The sequence below is a fragment of the Helianthus annuus genome, chromosome 11 (assembly GCF_002127325.2).
Source record: "Helianthus annuus cultivar XRQ/B chromosome 11, HanXRQr2.0-SUNRISE, whole genome shotgun sequence".
Classification (NCBI taxonomy): Eukaryota; Viridiplantae; Streptophyta; class Magnoliopsida; order Asterales; family Asteraceae; genus Helianthus; species Helianthus annuus.
Window position 1 is genome coordinate 126,555,485 of NC_035443.2, and position 21,832 is coordinate 126,577,316.

A 21,832-nucleotide genomic window follows, 5' to 3' on the forward strand; every position below is an offset into this window, starting at 1 on the left:
GTAGAAAACACGAATCACTTCAAACCCGATCTTTATTGATTATCTTCGTAACGATTACAATCAATCAAGATCCTAATTCGTCCAAGCCGTTGTCTTTCACGAATTCTCTCCAAGTGATTAAGGTGATTAGAAGATTAACCTAAACCCTAATGCTAAGCTTTGTTTATATAGGATAAGGCTTTGCATTTGGGCTAGGTCTTGGGCAAGGCCCATTTCGCAAACCACTCCCCATATGTGGGTTTGGTTTGGCCCAATCACTCTTACTTCACTATAACAAACTATTACAAAGCTAAACCCGCTAACTGTTTGTCGTTTTACTAATTACAAGATATCCAAAGACCAAATCTAAGCTGTTGTCACAAAACATGCACCAACAAACTCCCCCTTGACAATAGCTTGCGAAGGTAACTTCAGTCTTCAGAATCTTCAAGTCTTTTGGTCTTTGGATAGCTTCAGCTTTAACAGCTTCTGTCAGCAACAGACTCCCCCTAAGCTGATGCATCCAATCACCAAATCTTCAAAACGTTAGCGCTTGAGTAAACTCCTGTTCAGCATTTGAATAGCAATCTTCAACTCTTCAACTTTGTCTGCAATGTAGAAAGGAGGGTCTACCATGCATCCAAGCAAACTCTCATCTTCACAGCAATTCTTCAGCAACACACAGCTTCAATCTGTATACTATAAAACAAACATCTCGAGAAACCATAAGAATTTTTCAACATAAGTTAAACAAATTATTATTATTCAAGAGATTTGTTAAACTGTATGACAGATTAAGCATTTTCTATCCAGCACTAACACGCACACAATTTTAAACAAAACACATCATAACCTGCTTGATTTGAAAATTTTGAACTCACTTACTAACACCGTCTCCCCCTATCAGTAACAACTCCTCCAAGAATAACAGTTTTCCGTACGTTAAGAATTTTAAACAGAAAAAGACACTATTTTTGGATTTTTGCATTTTCTGAAGGCAAATAAATAACAAAAACAATAAACACTCTATTTTTGTGAGAATCACTGGTAAGAAGATCATATCAGCAAAATCAAACTGTTTCACACAATTAGTTAATTCTTTATGTAATGTTTTAGTGAAAGCAGTTCACGACGATTACCAGTATGTTTGTCCTCTTAAACAAAATGCATGAACATTTCAAGTACCATTACCATATGATATGTTAAGGTAATTTTATTTTCTGAAATACGAGCGTGTCCCACTTCAGGATATACCCCCACGATCAAGGTATGCACAAAGATTCATCGTAGTAGGTGAGTATACTGAATTCATCCTTTAAGATATCCTTACTGTGTCTAGGTCTGCATTTAAACTGTTTTATCATGTTTTAATTGCTTAACTATGAACACCCAAATAAATACAAATCAAATCCTGGAAATATAAACAGCACACTCTATCATGCAAGTATCTTCCCTACCACATATTTCACAAGTCCAATCCAGATTTCTGAAATCTTAACTGGGAATAGCTTGAGAAGAGAACAGAATAGATCTTTAGTATAGATGGTATATTATACAGATCAAATGAGTTTTACTCAGTTTGATATAGGTTTCTTGGGTTTCTTTTGGGCACTTGAGGGCCTCTTTCGGGTGTATTAGATCTATAGCGCGACAACGTACAGCTAGGTCAGCATGTATCTGGATGCAGCAGAAGCTGTCGTTGCCTAGCACCTCCAGGTCAGCATATATCTGGATGCAGCAGAGGAGGTACACAACTTTTTTCAGAGAAGATTTCAGAATCAGATCAAAATTGTGTGTATCGGGAAATATACAGACATTCAAATAGAAATGAGCTAATTCCAAGTGACTATCTTTCCTGGGGTCATGTACAATTTTAGTTCTAACAGACAGACAGCCAAGATATCCCTAGTTGAAACAACAGTATAAAGACCCAAAACTTCAGATTTTGGCAATCTATCAACGCAAGAATTAAGGTCATTAAACCATACACCACTGATGTGTTCCCCACTCATACTCAGCGCATTTAGGTTTATATCACTTTGGTAAGTTGATTATTTCATGCTTTTGCCTACTGATACATCATATGATGAAGCTGCTATCACACTTAAGCAATTTAATTCAGTTTGAGTGTGACAGTCTAACTTGCTGATGTACTATCATTTCTTCTTTTTCACCCAGTGATAACTCATTTTTGATTTTCTATTTTTTATGTTTTTGATTTTTTTAATGTTTTTGTATTTTTGATTTTTTTTTTTGAAAAAGCAGTAAACTATTTACAAAATTCTTATGAAAAACCAGTTATTCAGGATTCCTCATCCCGTTGAGTTCGACTAAGTGTTCAAAGCGAGCTCGATCAAAAGCTTTTGTGTAAAGATCAGCAAGGTTATCTTCTGTGTCGACTCGATGTAATTCAATTAGTCGTTTTTCAGCACAATCCCGTATAAAGTGATGACGTATGTCAATATGTTTAGTTCGACTGTGCTTTACGGGATTGTTTGTGATTGATATAGTGGCATTATTATCTATCATAGTAGGAGTACGAGTGAAATCCAAACCGTAATCGCGCATCTGCTGTTGAATCCAGAGAACCTGAGAGCAACAGCTACCCGCAGCAATATATTCAGCTTCACACGTAGAGGTAGACACACAGGATTGCTTCTTGCATTGCCAAGACACGATCCTGCCTCCTAAGAACTGACAACCACCTGTTGTAGACTTTCTGTTTGATTTGCATCCTCCAAAGTCTGAATCAGTATAAGCAACGAACCTCAGATCACTATCAGTTGGATACCACAAACCGAGTTTAGGTTTCCCCTTCAAGTAACGAAGAATACGCTTCACTGCTTTCATATGTGACTCTTTCGGATTCGCCTGATATCTGGCACACAAGCATACGGCAAACATGATGTCAGGTCTTGAAGCAGTCAAGTACATTAGAGAACCAATCATCGCCCTGTAATGAGTAGGATCAACATCTTCAGTGCTTTCATGATCTGGGCCGAGATTGTGGTTTTCACAAATGGGTGTGTTGCAAGTAGTGCAATCATTCATTTTGAACCGATTCAAAATGTCATACACATACTTCGTTTGATGAATAAACATCCCATCCTCCTTCTGTTCAACTTGTAATCCCAGAAAGTAAGACAGCTCACCCATAGCGCTCATTTCAAACTTGCTCTTCATCACCTGTTCAAATTCCTTACACATGTTCTCATCAGATGACCCAAAGATGATGTCATCTACGTATACCTGTACCAGCAGAAAATCTTCCTTCTTTCGCTTAATGAACAGTGTACTGTCAATCTGACCTCTTTCAAAACCATTCTTGAGCAGATGTGTAGACAGTGTCTCGTACCATGCCCTGGGAGCTTGATGTAAACCATACAAAGCCTTATCAAGTTTGTACACTCGATCTGGATAGTCTGGATCAACGAACCCTTCTGGTTGTGAGACATACACCAGTTCTTGGACTTTTCCGTAAAGAAATGCACTCTTCACGTCAAGTTGGTAAACTTTGAAGCCCTTGAATGAAGCGAAAGCCAGAAACAAACGAATTGCCTCCAACCTTGCCACTGGTGCAAACACTTCATTGTAATCAATCCCTTCTTGCTGATTGAACCCTTTAACAACTAACCGAGCCTTGTTGCGCGTGACAATACCTCTTTCATCTTTCTTGCACCTAAATACCCATTTAGTGCCAATCTCCCTTTCACCTTTAGGAAGGTCCACTAACTCCCAGACCTTCAACTTCGAAAACTGGGCCAATTCCTCTTGCATAGCTTCAACCCATGAATTGTCTTTAAGAGCCATATGAATGTTCTTCGGCTCCTCTTGGGAAATAAAGCAACTATACAAGCATTCATTCACTATCCCAGTCTTCTCAATCGAAACAAATAACCCAGAATTCGATGCAATGCTTCTTCTTGTCTGAACACCTGCAGTAGGATCTCCAAGAATCATGTCAACTGGGTGATCTCTATTTGCTCGTGTAGTAGCAACAGCATCGACTTCCAGATTGTCACCCAGGTTTGATCCAACCTCCCTCTGAATATTCTGATTTGCAAATGGATTAATGAAATCCTCCCCCTGATTGGGTTAAGGTTCACTATCACTTGAATCAGGATCAGCAGCACCATGGGAAGTTTCTGGAGCATCTGACATATCAACATTCGATCTAGGCATGAACTCGCCTTCATCGTCTTCACCAATCACTGTTTGAATTAGCTGAGAATCATCTGCATCAGAAACCTCAGGAATATTAAATGACTTAAAAACACTTTCATAATCATATAATATAGCAGGACCACTCGTTGATTGTTGAGGTTTGTAGGAAGTAATTTCCACATTAAAAACAACCTCAATTTTACGAGTTTTTAGATTAAAAACCCTTTTATTCGGTGTGCCAGGCACGTAGCCTAGAAAGTAGCCTTCGTCTGCCACCTCACCGAATTTTTGTTTATCTTTGTTTCGCACAATGGTGCAGGGTAATCCAAATGGTTCAAAGCCTGTTAAGTTTGGTTTTTCGTTAAACATCAACTCATGACAAGTTTTGTTAAAACGTTTCACGGTTAAAACTTTGTTTAGGACGTAGCAAGCTGTATTCACAGCTTCTCCCCAGAAAAGAACTGGTAGCTTTGAATCTGAAAGCATCGTCCTAGCGGCTTCAATCAACGTCCTGTTTTTCCTCTCAGCGACTCCATTTTGTTGAGGAGTATAAGGATCGGAATACTGATGTTCAATTCCCTTTCGAAGACAGTAGAGATCCAGAATACGATTCTTGAACTCCGTGCCATTATCACTCCTTATCCTCTTGATCCTTGCATCATGGACGTTTTCCAATTTTGTAAAAAGATCTATCAGCATCTCTGCTGTTTCATCCTTTGTACCTAAAAAGAAAACCCATGAATAACGTGAGTAATCATCAGTGACAACAAGACAGTAGTACTTTCCACCTATGCTCCTTACGTTCACTGGACCGAATAAATCCATGTGAAGTAATTCATAAGGGGCATTAATGGAATTTACTGTTCTAGACTTATGAGGTTTCTTGTGTTGTTTTCCCATTTGACATGGAAGACATTTATCTTCCACTTGAAACCTCAGCAATGGAAATCCTTTCACTAGCTCATTTTTGATAATGTAATTCATTTTGCGGTAGTGAATATGAGCCATGCGTCTGTGCCACAACATAGATTCAGCTTCAGATGCTTTTGACAGTAAACACGCCACCGCAACAGTTGGATCTTTGGCACCCATGTCCATGACATAAGTATCATTTTTCCTTGGTGCACGCATCACTATCCACTCGTCCGGAATGACCAAACCCGGTTTCAACACCAATGCCTCAGCATTTGTAAAATGGACCGAGTGACCCTTGTCGCAGACTTGTGACACGCTCATCAGATTGTGTTTCAGCTGCTCAACATAGTTCACATTGTCCAATGTGATCTTCCCATTCTTCACTTTTCCTCTTCCAGTAATCCTACCACCTTTAGCACCAGCAAAATTAACATGTCCACCATCATATTCTTCAAATTCAGAAAACAACCTCGCATCCCCCGTCATGTGCCTGGAGTAGCCACTATCAACATACCATAAGTTGATAATCCTCCTTAGCAGCTCCTGCACACACCAACCAAAAGATTAGTTAGAGTGGGGGACCCAAGCCTTGATGGTCTTGGGTCGTCCAGATTCATCAACTACAGGAACATCCATCCAATGTCCATCACTCCTGACTGGAGTCTTGGATCTTGGACCTGTTGATGGAAATGGGGTGTGATTTCCATAAGGTCTCTGGTCCTGTGGGTTCCTATAAGTGTTTGGACTATGTGACCTTTGAAATCTTGAGTTTTGTTTCCAAGAAGCTTGATTGTTATAATTTCTAAAGCCATTGTTGTAAAAAGTTCGACCACCATTATTTTGGTATCGATTTTGATATTGACCTTGGCTTCTAAAATTATTTGAATTTTGGTTGTTCATTCTTGGTGAACTACTTCTAGGTCTCTCATATCTGCCTGATGTAGATTCAGGCTGAAATCTTGGTTGATTTCTTTGAAAACGAGGAACTTGAGGAGTTCCTATTTCAGCCTTATCTACACCACTAGCAACACCCTGTTGTTGCTTTGGAGCAGCTTTCTTTGGAGAGTTAGACTCTCTTTCCTTTTTATCACCGTTCTTTTCTGGTGACTTCCCTCTTTGATTCTCACTAACTTGTGCTTCAACCTTTTTATTTGGACAGCAGCTGGCTACATGTCCCTTTGTGTGACATTTGAAGCACGATCTCCTTTTCGAAGACTTCTCACCTGAAGCCTTTGAACTAGATTCTGGTTCAGATGATGATGCTTTAGAAGGATTTTGATCAGTTTGCTTAATTTCAGCTTTTTCTATGTTTTTGTTTTTAGCAAACTCTACATTTGATTCTTTTTCGATAACAGCTGTTTCGGTTTTCATATCACTTCCTTGAACAAAATTAACCTTTTTAACAAAAGTTTGATTATTGTTTTTAGAAGGTGTATTTTTCTTTTTCAAAACAGGTTTGCTGTTATTTTCCTTCTTAGCATCATTATCCACAAACACATCACCTTGACTGGAAGTGAAACTACTTGGTGATGTTGACAAAAAGTCTGTGAACTCATCTTCATCAGGTAAGAAAGAATAGTCATGACTAAGAGGAGGTGGGACTTCATTAAAGCCCTGGAATCCCACACTTGTCTTGTCATTACTTTTCTTTAACCCACCCATCATATGTTTCATAACAAAGGTAGAATCTCTGAATTAACCTAACTTCTTTTCAAGTTCAACAATTTTAAGTTGTGCATCTGACAACTCTTTGTTTTTATCAGAAATCTCTTTTGTTTTCTCAGCCATCATGTCATGAGCTAAGTCAATGACTTGAAGTTTTTCATTCAATTTGCAGGCTAAAGCTTCAATTTCAGCTTCATAGCCTTTTATCTTTTTCAAATATGATGACTCATTTCTTTTAGCAAAGAAATTTGATTCTTTTACGTTTGACATTTCGCTCACAAGACTTTTGTTTTGAGTTGACAATTTGTCAACTTCACCCTGTAGTTCACGACACTTTAAACAAACAGAAGTAGCAGAATTACTTACCTCTCCTGTCGCTTTGTCTAAGTTGGCCATGAGAGCAGCAAGTTGAGCTCCCATCCTTTTGATAATTTCATCTTTCTCATCAGCTTCCATGTCATGCTCAGACTCTGGCTTTTCCTCTTCAGCTTCAGTTGTCTGATCAACCTTCTTTACCTCAGCATCACTTTCTTTCTCAGCATCTGCTTCAGTTTCAGCTTCTTCAACTGGCACGATCTCTGTCATAAATGCTTGTGTAACATTCTCATCTTTTTCCAAGTGAATGCTCCAGTTATACGAACCCTCTCTTGCAGTAGAGATCAACGCCCTTGAGTTAGAGTTGTTTGATGAATTTCTATTGTTTGAACTATGGCTCGAAGTCTCATGCTTTTGTTTCTGACATTCCCTTGCGAAGTGACCATAACTCTGACAGTTAAAGCACCTGACTTTGGCCTTGTCAAAACCAACATTCTTCCCCACAAACTTCCTTCCAGTTCTGTTCATGAACCTTTTCACACGTCTCGAAATCATGGCCATCTGCCATTGCAAATCCATTTCTTCTAAGTCATCAGGGTCAATCTGATCATAATCTTCATCTAACGTAGCAGGATCAGATATCTTCCCCTGAATGTAGTTCGCATACGAGGCAACAAACGAAGCAAGTAGTGCGAGATGTTCTTCAGCAGACTTTACACTCATAGGCATTGACTTTGCACTGCTTGTTTGCTTTGAGGTTGATGTTCTCTTGACTCCTGTTGATCCTCCTGCAGCAGCTACAAAACACACATCAGCATCATCATTAACTGTAACCTGCTCCTTATCACATGAAAGAAAAGCAGTGGCAGAGTCGCTGGACGCATCATGAGATGAAGAAGATGTAAGCCCATTGTAGATCCCTGGATCTTGAACCTGATCATATCCAGTGTCCTTCTTCTTCATGCTGAGCTCATAAGCTCTTAGTTTTCCAACAACTTCTTCCAGCTCCTTTGTTTCATAGTCAGCTTCTCCCTTTATCATGAGAGTGTAAATATCCCACTTAGCAGGCAGGGCATCTAGCAGCTTGTCATTTTTCTCTATGTCAGAATAGCAGTCTATATCATAATTATCCAGCTCTGACATCAGATGGTAGTATCTAGTGATGATGTCCTCAAGTGACTCATTCTTCATGTGCTTAAACACAACAAACTATTTCTTTAGAAGATCAACTTTGTTCTTTTTGACATCAGGATTTCCTTCATATCTCTTCTCTAGAGCATCCCACATTTCCTTTGAAGTAGTGTACTTCTTAAAGGTATGTTTGATACTATCAGGTAAGGACATCTTGATGGCAGCCAAGGCTCTCTTTTCAGCCTCATACATCTTTTTGTCATTCTCCTGCATGTTCACATAGGCTGTGACACGAGGTCTGCCTTCAAAGTCATGTGTAGGGTTTGTGTACCCATCAGCAATACAGATCCACATGCGAGTGTCCTGATATTCAATGAAGGATTGAAACCTATCCTTCCATGTCAAGTAGTTTTCCACCCTCATCATCTTAGGTGGTTTGTTGGTTGTGCCAACCTCATGCTCCATCCTTAAGAGTTCGTTTAATTTAGTCATGCTCGACATTTTAACGTAATCAGACTGGGAAAACTATACAAATTTTGTCCGAAATCTGTTTTTATCAAATTATACTATTAGATTCGTCTCGAGATAACGATTCCAATGATATATAATGTCGAAAACCTTTTTCGGGATTTTCCAGAGTCTTTTTTTTTGTCCTAAAAATCCAACGAACCCAACGGTGCAAACGGTTTGTCCAAATGAGTTACGGATAGTTTTCTAAACGCGAAACAGTAAAATTTTTCTTACGCAAGCCAAGAAAAATTCCACCTCGTTCGAAATGATCAGAAATGGTTCGAAATGGTTCGAAATGGGTATGCTTATCCGTAATGGTCAGTATTGATCCGAAATGACCACCTTAAACTCCGTAATGCACTATTCTGATCCGTAATGATACTATCTGGTCCGAAATCAAACACCTTCTGATCCGGAATTGACTACCTAATCCGAAATGCAGGACTGATTATCCGAAATCAAGGTCTGAAGATCCGAAATTGAAGTCAACTGGTCCGAAATGCAAGTTTTTGATCCGGAATGCAAGCCTTCAAATCCGAAATGGTCCGTAATTGATTGTTTCTGGTCCGAAATTGATCAGAAATGCAAGATTTCTATCAGTAACAGTCCGAAATGCAAGCCTTTTGATCAGAAATGATCCGAAATGCTTATGTTTTATCCGAAATCAGCAGCAGATATCCGAAACAGCCTCCAAAAACTCCAAAAACGCCGATTTTTCTGCAAAAATGATTCTGAACCAAGCCAATCAAGAGCCGAATGCTCTGATACCAATTGTAAGTCCCCTAACGCGTGCGGATCGTAACAGAATTGTCGATCTAACCTAGAGTGCGGAATCCTCTAGATCAGATTTCACAGAAAAGTGTAGAAAACACGAATCACTTCAAACCCGATCTTTATTGATTATCTTCGTAACGATTACAATCAATCAAGATCCTAATTCGTCCAAGCCGTTGTCTTTCACGAATTCTCTCCAAGTGATTAAGGTGATTAGAAGATTAACCTAAACCCTAATGCTAAGCTTTGTTTATATAGGACAAGGCTTTGCATTTGGGCTAGGTCTTGGGCAAGGCCCATTTCGCAAACCACTCCCCATATGTGGGTTTGGTTTGGCCCAATCACTCTTACTTCACTATAACAAACTATTACAAAGCTAAACCCGCTAACTGTTTATCGTTTTACTAATTATAAGATATCCAAAGACCAAATCTAAGCTGTTGTCACAAAACATGCACCAACATGTTGCTTAGTAGACATTTGTTTGTAAACATTTGGAATGTTTGAAAGACGATCCAACATTTAAATGAAGTGATGATATTATGATTTCGACGTTTGTATAGTTTTATTGTTATTTTATGTTGTAAATAAGTTATAATTTAAATTAATGTAATAAATGTGTGTATGGGGATTTAATTTGATTTGATTATTGTGCAGAAAAATGTCATTAAAAAGTTTGTAGTGACACAAAAATATGCCACTAAAAGCTAAGTAGTTTTTGTGTCATACTAAAAAAGTGCCACTAAAGGCCCAAAAACTTTGTGCGGCATATCAAAAAAGCTGCCACTAAAAGGCTTTAGCGTCAGAGCTTCCAGTGGCACTTTTCTTGTGTGCCGCCCATTCCTATAGAGGCTTTTAGTGGCACTTCTTTGGTTTTTAGTGGCACATTTTGTATGACACTAAATGGCATTTTTTTGTAGTGTGTGTTTTTCAAATCTGGTAGAGAGACAATATTGTGGAACGTGTAAAATAAATTAGGGTTGGGTCGATGCTCGAGTGGTTAATGGAGACTGATTGTAAATTCGTTGATAATATGTCTACGCCGGTTTAAATCCAGCTTGGTCCAACAATTTGTCAATCTACTAACAGATGGTAGAACAGTCTTGTTCTTAATCCTTTCAAAATGGTAGCAGCGTGCGCGATACACTGTCGATCGAAAAAGTTTTAGCCATTCCAACAAATTTTTGAATTGAAAATTTGCTCGAATCAGATTCTTTCGATTTCTATGTCGAAGATATACATACGAAGTTGTTCCAATTTATTGATTTACATTAACCTTAGATCGTTGTCTCTAAGAAATTCATCAATGCTTTCTACTCGAGCTCCATCACGAACTATTTACATTACAACCCAATCAAAAAAAGAAGGATTCTAGTATAATAGAAAAACGACGTCGAGCCAAGAGCACCTTCATTCCTATACGTGATTTTACAACAGTAGAGTAATTATTGTATGATAATTATAATTACACTACAATTTATAATTAATGTACAAAATTACATAGTTACTCTACTAGTATAAAATCATGATTTTTTTTTTAATTCAAGAACTAAAATACATGCTCAATAAGATAGGGAAAAAATTCAAAAACTTAACCCTATAACATTAATATTGACATTTCTTCATGTAAATTCTCTCAAGTAAATAATCATGTTCAATTATAAAATTAACATTGACATTTCTTCATATAAATTCTCCTTTTATTTTTACTTCTAAGTATACTTAAACAATTAAAACAATTATTTCTCAAATCTAAGATAATAATCATTTTAACTCACCCATAGTTATGATCATTAGTTAAAACTTATAAGCATTACAGAATCTTGTCAATCCCAAACAAAATGGAAATACAAGAAAAACACTTTAAAAACCAACAATTTATTAGTGCTGTTCTCCACCACATATGATGCAGTTACCTTGGCCAAAATAAAACTCGAAACTACTTGCCAACTTGGAGTATGGCTCTGCTTTGACCTTCATTGATTTGGAATTGTTCTCCTAAACCAAAATGACTCATAAGCAACCAAACTATGGTAACAAGCTCACCACCTCTACTCACTTGTGCTGCCTGCATGTTGGCTCGGCAGTGAGTCGCAGCATAACACAATAACTCCACCCACACCTTGCTTATAATCGTCCACTTATCCGACTTCGAATCTTTCTCTTTCTCCACCAATTTTTTTGCCAAAATGCAACCATCGAATAACAACGACTTGCTCCGGTCACCCTTTATCGCTACGGGTGGCACTTCGGTTGCTACTTCGTAAATCTCTTTACAAGCCTGTATGTGCTTACCCCCAGCTTCTTTTGGTATTTGTGGTTTTCCATTTCCCGATTGATCACTTGGTTCGACAATTGTTTTGTCAAGGAAAAACCTTTTAGCCTCTTCACAAGTATCCCGAAACCGTATTTGTGCAATACCTGCTACTGCCGACATCATGCTAGATTGCATGATAAGAAGGTACAACATGTAATCAGACAAGAGTTTTGAGATTTCCTTACCCTTTATGTCCCCTTTGTTATCGGTACGAAGTTCCTGGTTGTATAATAATTCTGTAGCGATGTGCCATAGAATCAGACTTTGATCGTAGTCGACACCTGCAACATATTTGAGTAAGTCACCCCAACCTTCTTCGACTCGAAGCACCCAATCTCCACGTGCGGAGCTGATCTCCTTCGCGGTCTCCAAGTCATCTGCTAGTTCTGATTTTAGTTTTAGCTCCAAGAAGATGAAGTCTCTAAGTTCCGTGGAGAATGATTCTGGTTTTACATAAAAGATGCCATCAAGCAACCCTGTAATCCCCAACTTTTCGAAAACTTTTTCCCATGGTTCGGGACGTTGGTGCAAGCAGTAGTTGATAAGGTTGAATGTATTAATGGTTTCAGACCACCTTCGTTTTAACATATACCACCTAGGAAGTTTGGGTGGCGGAACAACCCCTTTCGCTTTATCATCTTCTTTTGAGGGCTGTTGTTTATCATCTTCTTTCGAGGGCTGTGGTTTATCATCTTCTTTCGAGGGCTGTGGTTTATCATCTTCTTTCGAGGGCTTTGACGGATCGACCCCTTTCTTTTTATCATCTTTTTTCGAATTAACATTGCTTTTGGTTGCCTGTATTGGATAGAATATATAAGTTAGACATAACTAAAACAACCCCTTGTCTAATAAATACTAGCTAACATATTGCATCTAATTACCTTAAGTGTGCCCTCGGTCCTGAGTTTAAGAAATTTCGTGATCATTTTGTTCTTGAAAGAGTTGACAGGCTCGTCATCAGGTGATTCCCGAAGAGTAATGATGGTCCAATCCGAAATCAAGAGCATAAATAGAGCAGTTAAATCCAAACCCAACGCGCCAAAGAGCAAAGCGTAAGTAATTGTAACATCAACATCACTGAAGTTTGTTTTGCTTTTCATTACGAATAAAATAATTGCCGCACAAACAGTCGCGAGAGAGAAAAACCGACTAATGGCCCCGTACTTACCATACACCACAAGAAGCTTGGTGAATAGAACCTCATAGATGAAGTTTAACTCGACCTCAACCACTTTAAACGCGTCTTTCGCGTTCCTATTCAAGAAGAAATCGCGACCCAAACTCCGTTCCTTTCTACTGAAAATTGTATCCACAATAAGACCTCTAAATTTTTTATAGAACATATAACCATACTGGACCACCTCCAATTCTGTTAAGTTCCCTTTTTTAGCCTTGTTAGCTGATTTGGCAGCTTGATCCGGCTCATCAACCATTTCGATTGAAGTCGGAAGGTTTGCTTTCTTCTTGGAAACGTATTCATCCATGAGTTTTGCGTAATTCGGGCCTGCTTCAGGGCCCGTAAGCATTGATTCTTTGAATCTATCAGCACTCGCAAGATAAAGCGAGCGTGTTCTTTCAGCATATTTGATGATTCCAGTCGCAAACATCAACGTTGTAGGAATCCATAGCCGGTTATCTGGAAGTGACTGAACAAACACATAAATTGCAGCTACACACTGGAAGAGAAGACCAAGTAAATGGCGAAGCCACAACTCGTTGTCTTCCAATGCGAAAGCCGTAATGGTGTCCGGACCACCAAGGTGCACCAAAAGAAACGGTGCCCAAAAGGCAAGAAGGTCTGTATTTTCCACGGGGTCTCTATTTTTTTTACCCGCATCCTCACCAGGGTTCCCCATGCTATTCGAGATAAGTCCAACAGCAAAGTTAGTCGTGGCGTCAGCCAACAAGTACGCAGACCACAATGGCATTACTATCCAGTAGCTTTTTGTTCGTTTTCGAAAAGGAGCAACAAAAATCAGAAATGTTTGTAAGGAAAGACTGATGATGATGAAGGTTCGGAGATCCCATGTATCCCATAGTCGTTTCCACTTCGGAGGGATTGGAATGTCCACCAGCATTCTCGCCATTTTTTCTTACTTTGCAAAAGTTATCTGCAAAGTTGTTGATGTGATTAGTCTGAATTTATGCTTGTTTTACTCAAAAATGGACACTACACTTTAGTCTAAAGTTCATTTTACTAGAAAATTATCAAAACCTCAAAGTTGACAAGAAAAAACTTCAAAATAGACATAGAAATTTAGCATTCACCAAAGTAATTAGCATCATTTCCTCTAACCGGAAGCCGCCACATCATCTCTGTAGGACGAGACGATAAGGATTTAGCCTACACTTTTGACTGAGACGGTTAGGAAAATGTTGCCTAAGCCCGCGCTTTTGATGAAGAGCATCGGGTAATGCTTAGCCGCGCTTTTGGGGACTGCTAAATTTCCATTTGACTATTTTGGTAATATTCCCTTACACCTTAAGTGAATATTTGAGTGATCAACAAAAACAAAACTTACTGACCAACAGCATGGAATCAAAGTTTCAATAAGTGATTTATATCCAACATTCTTACATAATTATTGTTCTGTATTGATCCACATCCTTGATCTATATATGTATTAGAAAGTTTCCTGCAACTCTGTCTAATATAACACAACAACAATAACAACCATACCCAGTAAATCACACAAATAGCAGAACTATTGTTAGGGTCTGCGGGAGGTGGGATGTAGGCAAACCTTCCCTCTATCCTAAGAATAGAGAGGTTGCTTCCTAAGAGACCCCGACTCTAAAACAACCAACAGGCAGGTAGACGAAAGATGGATAAGTAAATAGCATAGCAGTAGTCAGATAAATCATCAACAAGCAACATATAGGCATCGATACAAGAAAATCATCATATGTTGGTCTACCTAAAGTGTAAAAGAAATCTAACCCCCCTCCCCCTTTCCTAAGGCAAAGCTAGGACACGTCTATACCCTCACCTACAAGTCCTTAATCTTAATCCTACGTCTCCACGAACTCCTATCCTGAACTATGTCCTCAGAGAGGTGCAACTCTACCAAATCTTGTCTAAGTCTTTCATCCCAAGTCAACTTGGGCCTGCCTCTACTCCTCCTTCCTTCCACTGTCATGGTTTCCACTGCTCTAACTAATTCTGTCAACTAGTAAATTATTATTATCTTTGTTGACAATGAATAAATAAAAAAACAACAATCATACTCATAAAATCCCACTAATAATTAACATTAATAGTTAAGTTATCGGTAAGGACAAAGATAGAGGTAGGATTTGCTTCCATCTCACCCTCTATTTTTGAGGACAAAGAGACTGCTTCCAGGAAATCTTTGTCGCTAAAACAATGCACCGGGTAAATTAGAATGAACAACTTTCTAGGGATAAGGAAAGTAACTGTAGATCATCTTGTTGAGTATGTTGATAAACTATTTAACACCTGATAATGCTCAAAGTGGATTGCAATAACTTAATTAATCCGTTTAGCTTTTACATGTGTATAATTTGTATATTCAACTCAGTTACCTAATATTTGCCGTAAAAAAAAAAAGTTACCTAATCTTTATTTTTCTGATTTTAGTTCTTGGCGAAACCGAACCTATAATCAGTTTTTTTTGGGTTATAAATGATGTGGTTATTAGAAATTTTAGTTATGGGTGAAAGCAAACCTATAATTAGTGTGTTTGGGTTATAGGTGATATGGTTATTTGGAAAAGAAAAGGTGTGAGTTGATTCAAACTCATTATCCTAATAAATTCAATCAAATTTGGGTCAAACAAAAACAACAAACTCGTCAATTTAGAAAGGAGGAATGTAACGAACAGCTATAATAAAACATTCTAACAATTATATTATAATATACTATTTTTTAAAAATAAAGATATAAAAATTAAGGGTGGTGTTCAGTTTCCATTGGCAAATGCAAAGCCTTTAAAAACACCTATGTTGGGAATGAGAAGATCTTGGGTTCAAGTCCCACATGCGACAGCGTATTAAAAAAAATAGCCGTTTTGTTGATTTGTTTTTTTCAGTCATGATTCAATTGTTCATATTTTCAAGTTCACCGCCTGGTAAGTGGTAACCAACATAGCAACTCAACCACTCAACAAAAAATCTACAATATTATTTCATTTATTTTGGTCAATTAACAAACATTTCACCAATGCTTTTGTGTTTCTAGCTAGAATTGATGTTAAGGTTCATCAACATTGCAATAGGTTTAGGTGTCCACATTTTAATAGCATATAGAATGGGTGCACAACAATATCCTAAGATAAAAACACACCATCCGTGTGGAAGGATGTGTGAGGAACATTCATGTGGACCTAGATATATCACTATTAGGTAGGGCTATATAGAAAACCCTATATATATAAAAAACCCTAGAAAATTCAACTTCCCGACATTTTTTTTTAAAATAACACATGTAATATACATGTTTTTAAGAGTTTTAGGCCAAAAAAATCAAAAAAGCGCCGAAGAGATGATTTAAAAAAAAAAATTCAGCAATTTCTGTCTTTTGTGCCTAACACATGTTAGGCAACCGGACATTGCTGAAATTTGTTTATTTTTTTTTTTAAAAAATCCCTTCGGCGCTTTTTTGTTTTTTTTTGGCCCAAAATACTTTAAAACATGTATATTACATGTGTTATTTTTTTTCAAAAAAAAAATATCGGGAGGTTGGGTAAAAATGGGGGGAGATTTGAGTTTCCAGAGTTTTCTAAAAATTTAAGGGTTTTTTATCTAGCATTACCCTATCACTATTAGTATTAAATATCAAAAAGTATATTATTGCCTATAATTTGTTGTTCAAATTTAAAAACTAAAACTAAAGTTAAGAAACAAAAACAAAAATTAAGCGACTTTGGTTAAACATTGAAAGATGACTACTTTACTGTGTGAATTTCTCACCTAAATTTTATTAGGCCTTTGGGTATACTTTAACATAACTTAACTCCACCTAAGTGACACATCAACTTTTTTTTTCTCATTTCACTTTGTCTCACTCTAAGGAAATGATTTAACATGTTAACACATAACTCATTTAATACACTTTAACATTGGGGTTTTGTCTAAAAAGAAAATAATAATTAATTTAATCTCTTAACATTGGTTTAACATGTTAACACATAACTCATTTAATGCACTTTAACACAAGGAGGGAGTGGTTTGTAATGTTAGTTAACATGACATATCATTGTTAACACTCTAGATGTTAGAGTACACCTCATGATCTTAGAGTACACGGGGTGGTCCGTTATGGACCATCCATAACGCGTTGATGTATCACGGAACACCGCCGCCGCATGCTCCATAACGCGTGATAATCAAAACGCGTTGTACCGATAACGCGTTAAACTTTTCAAAAAATTCGACCGTTTGTGATTTTGACCGTTTTAAAACGGTAAAATTCAATAAAAAAAATTAAACCATTTATCTATATATATCTACATTTTAACCATTTTTCACACACCAAACTATATCTTTTAAACCAATTTAAACCCATTTCACACAATTTTTATATCTTTCTCAAATGGAATTCCCTACGGATTCGACGTTTCCGATGTCTAGCGATACCGATACCGAGTCGTCTTCCGACAACGAGACGCTAAAATATTTTGTGTCGGTGTATACCGAGCTTGATGCCGAATCGTCCCGCCCAAAGAAGAAGATGGTCGACCGTGATCGTATACGTGCCAACGAAGTTTTGATGAACGATTATTTTGTGGAAAACCCGCTATACAATGCCGAAACGTTTAGAGATCGGTTTCGTTTACCCAAAGAATTATTTTTAAAGATTGTTGGAGACATCGAAGCAAGCGAGGAATGGTTTCAAGAACGTTACGATGCGAGGGGCAAACCAAGTTTTACGCCGATACAAAAATGCACGTCCGCCATTCGCCAACTAGCGACAGGTAACCCACCCGATCAATATGATGAATACCTAGCTATGTCTGAAAGAACTTCACGTGAATGTTTGCAATTTTTTTGAAATGCGGTCATTAAGTTGTATGCTAACGAGTTTTTACGTAAACCGACGAGCCACGACATCTCACGTATTTACGCCGCACACGAGGCTAGATGGCATTTTCCCGGGATGCTCGGTAGCATCGATTGTACACATATCGAGTGGAAAAATTGTCCAAGAGAGTTGCGAGGGGCGTATGTTAGGGGAGACATCAAAAGACCAACTATCATACTAGAAGTGGTGGCGTCGAATGATTTTAGGATTTGGCATTCGTATTTCGGTGTTCCAAGTTCAAACAACGACATCAATGTGTTGCACACGTCGCCGTTGTTCCAAAGCATAACGGATGGTACCGCACCTTCCTCTCCTTTCTATGTTAACGATCGACATTATAGACGAGGCTTTTGTCTTGTGGATGGTATCTACCCGTCTTGGTCTGTTTTTGTGAAAGCTCCCTCATTTCCTGTCGAGGCTAAAGAAAAGGCGTTCAAAAAATTGCAAGAATCGGCAAGAAAAGATGTTGAGAGGGCATTTGGTGTTTTAAAGGGTAGATGGGGTATACTACACCGACCGGTTCGTTCGATGACCAAGAAATCAATACATAGCATAGTGTATGCATGTATCATATTGCACAATATGCTGATCAAACACGACGGACGTGCAATATCCCCGGATTGGGTGCCGGATCCTCCTACACAAGTTCAAGTTCCACAAGATATCCATTTACAATTGCGTAACGAAGAAACTCACTTTCGGTTGAGATCCGATTTAATCGAACTAGTAGGTTCTCTAGGTTTGGAGTTTCCGGATTCGGACGAGTAGTAGGTTTTTTTTTTTTTTTTAAATTGTATGTTTCTAGTATGTTAAATTGAAGTAGTATGTTTTAAATTTAATGAAATTTTTAATTTTAGTGTTTTATTGTTAATTTCTAATTTAAAATAAAAAATTAAAAAAATTAGTGAAATTTATAATTTTAAAATGAAAATTAAAAAAAAAATTGGAAGTGATAGAATTCCATCACTAGTGATTCCACCCCTCCTACATTTCTATCACTAGTGATAGAAATTTGGTTGATGACATGGCATGTTTTTATTGGATAGTTGGAGTGATAGAAACTATCACTAGTTATATATGTAATGTCCTTATATATAACTAGTTATATTTACTTAAATATACAAAAAATTCGCTGTAATATATAAAAATTTCTCCTAATTATCAGTTATATAAAAGACTTTCTAATATATTACTCTAAATATATATCAAGTTTAACTGGTATTTTCTCTAAATTTTCAGTTATATAAAAGATTTCGGGATACATTCTATTTAAATAAATAATTTAGTTATAAAATATTATTATGGACAAATGCATCATTAGAAATTAATTAATGATGTGTTAAAACTACATGACATTGTTAAGAACAATGACAAGGACGCATGACCGTGTGACTGTATATCTCTATGGTCTAACGTGTGCGTTAGTGTTTCTTTGGGGTATAACATAAGCATAAGATTAATCCATAACACTTAAACTTGTATGCTTGAAGCAGAAACCATATACAAAGTGTTTAAACATGGAAATTATTCACATAACTCAATGAGAAAACAAAAAACTTTGCAACTGAGAGAAAGAAAGTAAGAAAGTTTGCCATTAATATGAAATTTATAAACGTAAGTGGGATACCTGAAGAAGAAGAAGAAGAAGACAGCAAAGGTTACTGGAACTGCATAAAGATGATTATTTGTTCTTTAAATGTGCCTAAATTGGTGAAATAAAGTGAGTATATAAACAAAAGATGAGATTTGCAGACACCAGACAGAGAAACACTCAATCTCTAAAGTACACAATAACTAGATCAGCTTCCAGCACTATTTATAGAAAAGGTGGCCGTGGTAAAGGGACAAAAACCACAGAAAATAAATAATGAAAATACTCATATGTTTATGTTATTTGGTTTTAAAAAAATAGGACATAAAATTATTATTGTCTTATTAATGAATTAATTAAAAATATGTGTTAGGTAAAAAAAATTCACTTTTTGAAAAATGTATTCAGAATTTTTTACTTAAAAAGTGTGAATCATTCTACATAAATTGTACAGTCAAATGTTCGTAGTTAATTTATTTACAAGTTAATGAAGAATTACAAGTTGTTAAGTTTTGGTGGAAGCTGAACAGACAAGTCGGAAATCAGGAAACAACTTTTTCTACCCAGTTTATTATCTCCTAATTTTACGGCTTTAAGAAAATATGTTTTTCTTTTAATTTTTTTTTGAAACACAAATTTATTTTATTCGTGTCGTCTGTCCGAATTGAACCCAAGACCTTCACCTCCCAAGTTATTTAAAGGCTTAGCCTTTGCCAAAGCACCACCACCTCATTGGTTGTTTTGCGACTGAAAATTCCATTGCAAAACGCGATGGTCGGAAGTTTGTTGTAAAATTTGCGACGGTATTTCAGTCCTAATTAATTGCAAGTTTTGCTACAAAAATTACAATGACCACGGTTTGTGATGAATGATGAAATTTCTTTTAGCGACGAGCTGGATCACGCCACATCAGCGTCATATGTTTTAAGGCAACATTGACAATGTGGTTAAGCGCTCCCCTTAAAGAAAAAACAATAAACAAAATATATCTGATTGGCTAAGTGGGCCCCACCGCACAACTCTTTGGCTCTCGCCATTGTAATGGCCGAGGGTTCCATAGTGCCCTCCTTTGACGGAGGAGGATGGTGTTGAGGGCGTCACCCAGCTAATTGTCCGGCCTAAGAGTTAGAATATAAATAACAGACGAAAAGGTCTTGCGATAGAAATTTAGTTTGATATGTAAATGTAAGATAAAAGGATATTAAAATGACTTCACCAAAAAAATATTTTAAATTTATTCTAATCTTTTCATACTATAAGATAAAAGGATCAGGAGCGGATTTACGTTAATACAACGGGTTCCAAGAAACTCATTCGGTTTGAATTTTTAGTGACAGCCTATATAGAAAACAATAGGAACCCATAAGTAAATTATGGGTGAACACATTACATAAAATGTCTAGTGCTCAAATGGTAAAGCGCACCGTTTCAAACATTGTCATCCTGAGTTGTTGTCACGGATTAGTCCGATTTTTGTTCAGGTATATTATTTTTATTTGTAAAACCCATTAGGGTTAAACAAAACGCGTGATGTTAGTCATGTTAAATTTTAATTTGTTGTTTTTTAATATGCTTTAAATTATGATCAATGATGTTAATTATAGTGTGTTGGGTTTTAATGTGTTGAAACATGGAATTTTTTTATGTTAATTTTAAAGTTGTTGTGTTGATACTTACGATTTAGCTATTTAGGGATGTTCAGTTTTAATGTGCTTCAAACTCTGATTAGTGGTGTTAATTTTTAATATATTGAAACTTGAATTTGAATTTGATGTATGTAGAAGATGACATTAAAAAAAACATAGAGTCACAACCCCAAATTAGAGCATACGTAGTGGGGCGGTATGCAGCCCCATAGCGCCGTATGGCGCCGCTGCACACCGCCACGAAGGGCGCCATGTTCAAAAAATTTTCAAAGGCGCGATAATAATCACGGCGGTATGGGGATGGTTTACAAACCTTTGACCAATCAGAAACAAGCAAGCTTTTTTATATTAGTTAATAAAATTGAAACTTATTAAATAGGTAATGATGGGTAGGGGCTTTATGACTACGGGCTCTAGTGATATAACGCCCCATAAAGCCCCCCGTGTGACGTGGCACGACACGTGTCGCATAACGCCCCACAAGGGGCTTTATGACTACGGATGGCCTTAGTTGGAACCGGACATAATGATTCGGTAGTCAATTTGTAGTCAATAATCAAGATTATTCTAAGCACAATTGATTGGTTATTCACTTATTCTAGTCATTTGTAGTCAATAATCAAGGTTTACAACACCATCTTGCACAAATATGTATAAAAGACACTTCACCATTAATTTCTATAAGATCTCATAGATGCATAAACTTAAGTTGTATATACAAAAGTTGTTAAGGTGTTAGCATTATATTTGAAATTCAACAACAATCACATAAAAAAAAAACA

The 21,832-nt window shown here is 37.1% G+C and overlaps 1 protein-coding gene across 4 annotated transcripts; it reads right to left on the reverse strand.

The window, feature by feature from the left end:
- Positions 1–11,080: 11,080 nt before the first annotated feature.
- On the reverse strand, positions 11,081–19,605 carry LOC110935688. Of its 4 annotated transcripts, XM_035980284.1 has the most exons (4): positions 19,441–19,605; positions 12,652–13,881; positions 11,956–12,565; positions 11,154–11,880 (listed from the first exon to the last, which is right to left on the reverse strand). In XM_035980284.1, exons 2-4 carry the CDS (start codon positions 13,855–13,857, stop codon positions 11,393–11,395), a joined length of 2,304 nt encoding a protein of 767 aa, XP_035836177.1. In that variant the 5' UTR covers positions 13,858–13,881; positions 19,441–19,605; the 3' UTR covers positions 11,154–11,392. The 4 variants fall into 4 exon arrangements, with proteins under 4 accessions (XP_022033744.1, XP_035836177.1, XP_035836176.1 ...); XM_022178052.2 differs by having other exon boundaries at positions 11,081–12,565; XM_035980283.1 differs by lacking the exon at positions 19,441–19,605 and adding an exon at positions 15,083–15,570 and having other exon boundaries at positions 11,154–12,565.
- Positions 19,606–21,832: the final 2,227 nt, after the last annotated feature.

Bases quoted from the DNA above. Each gene is read 5' to 3' on its own strand.
- LOC110935688 (XM_022178052.2), bottom strand. From the start codon at position 13,857: ATGGCGAGAATGCTGGTGGACATTCCAATCCCTCCGAAGTGGAAACGA. The intron at 12,566-12,651 runs GTAATTAGATGC...TATCCAATACAG, and splicing joins GGACCGAGGGCACACTTAAG to GCAACCAAAAGCAATGTTAA.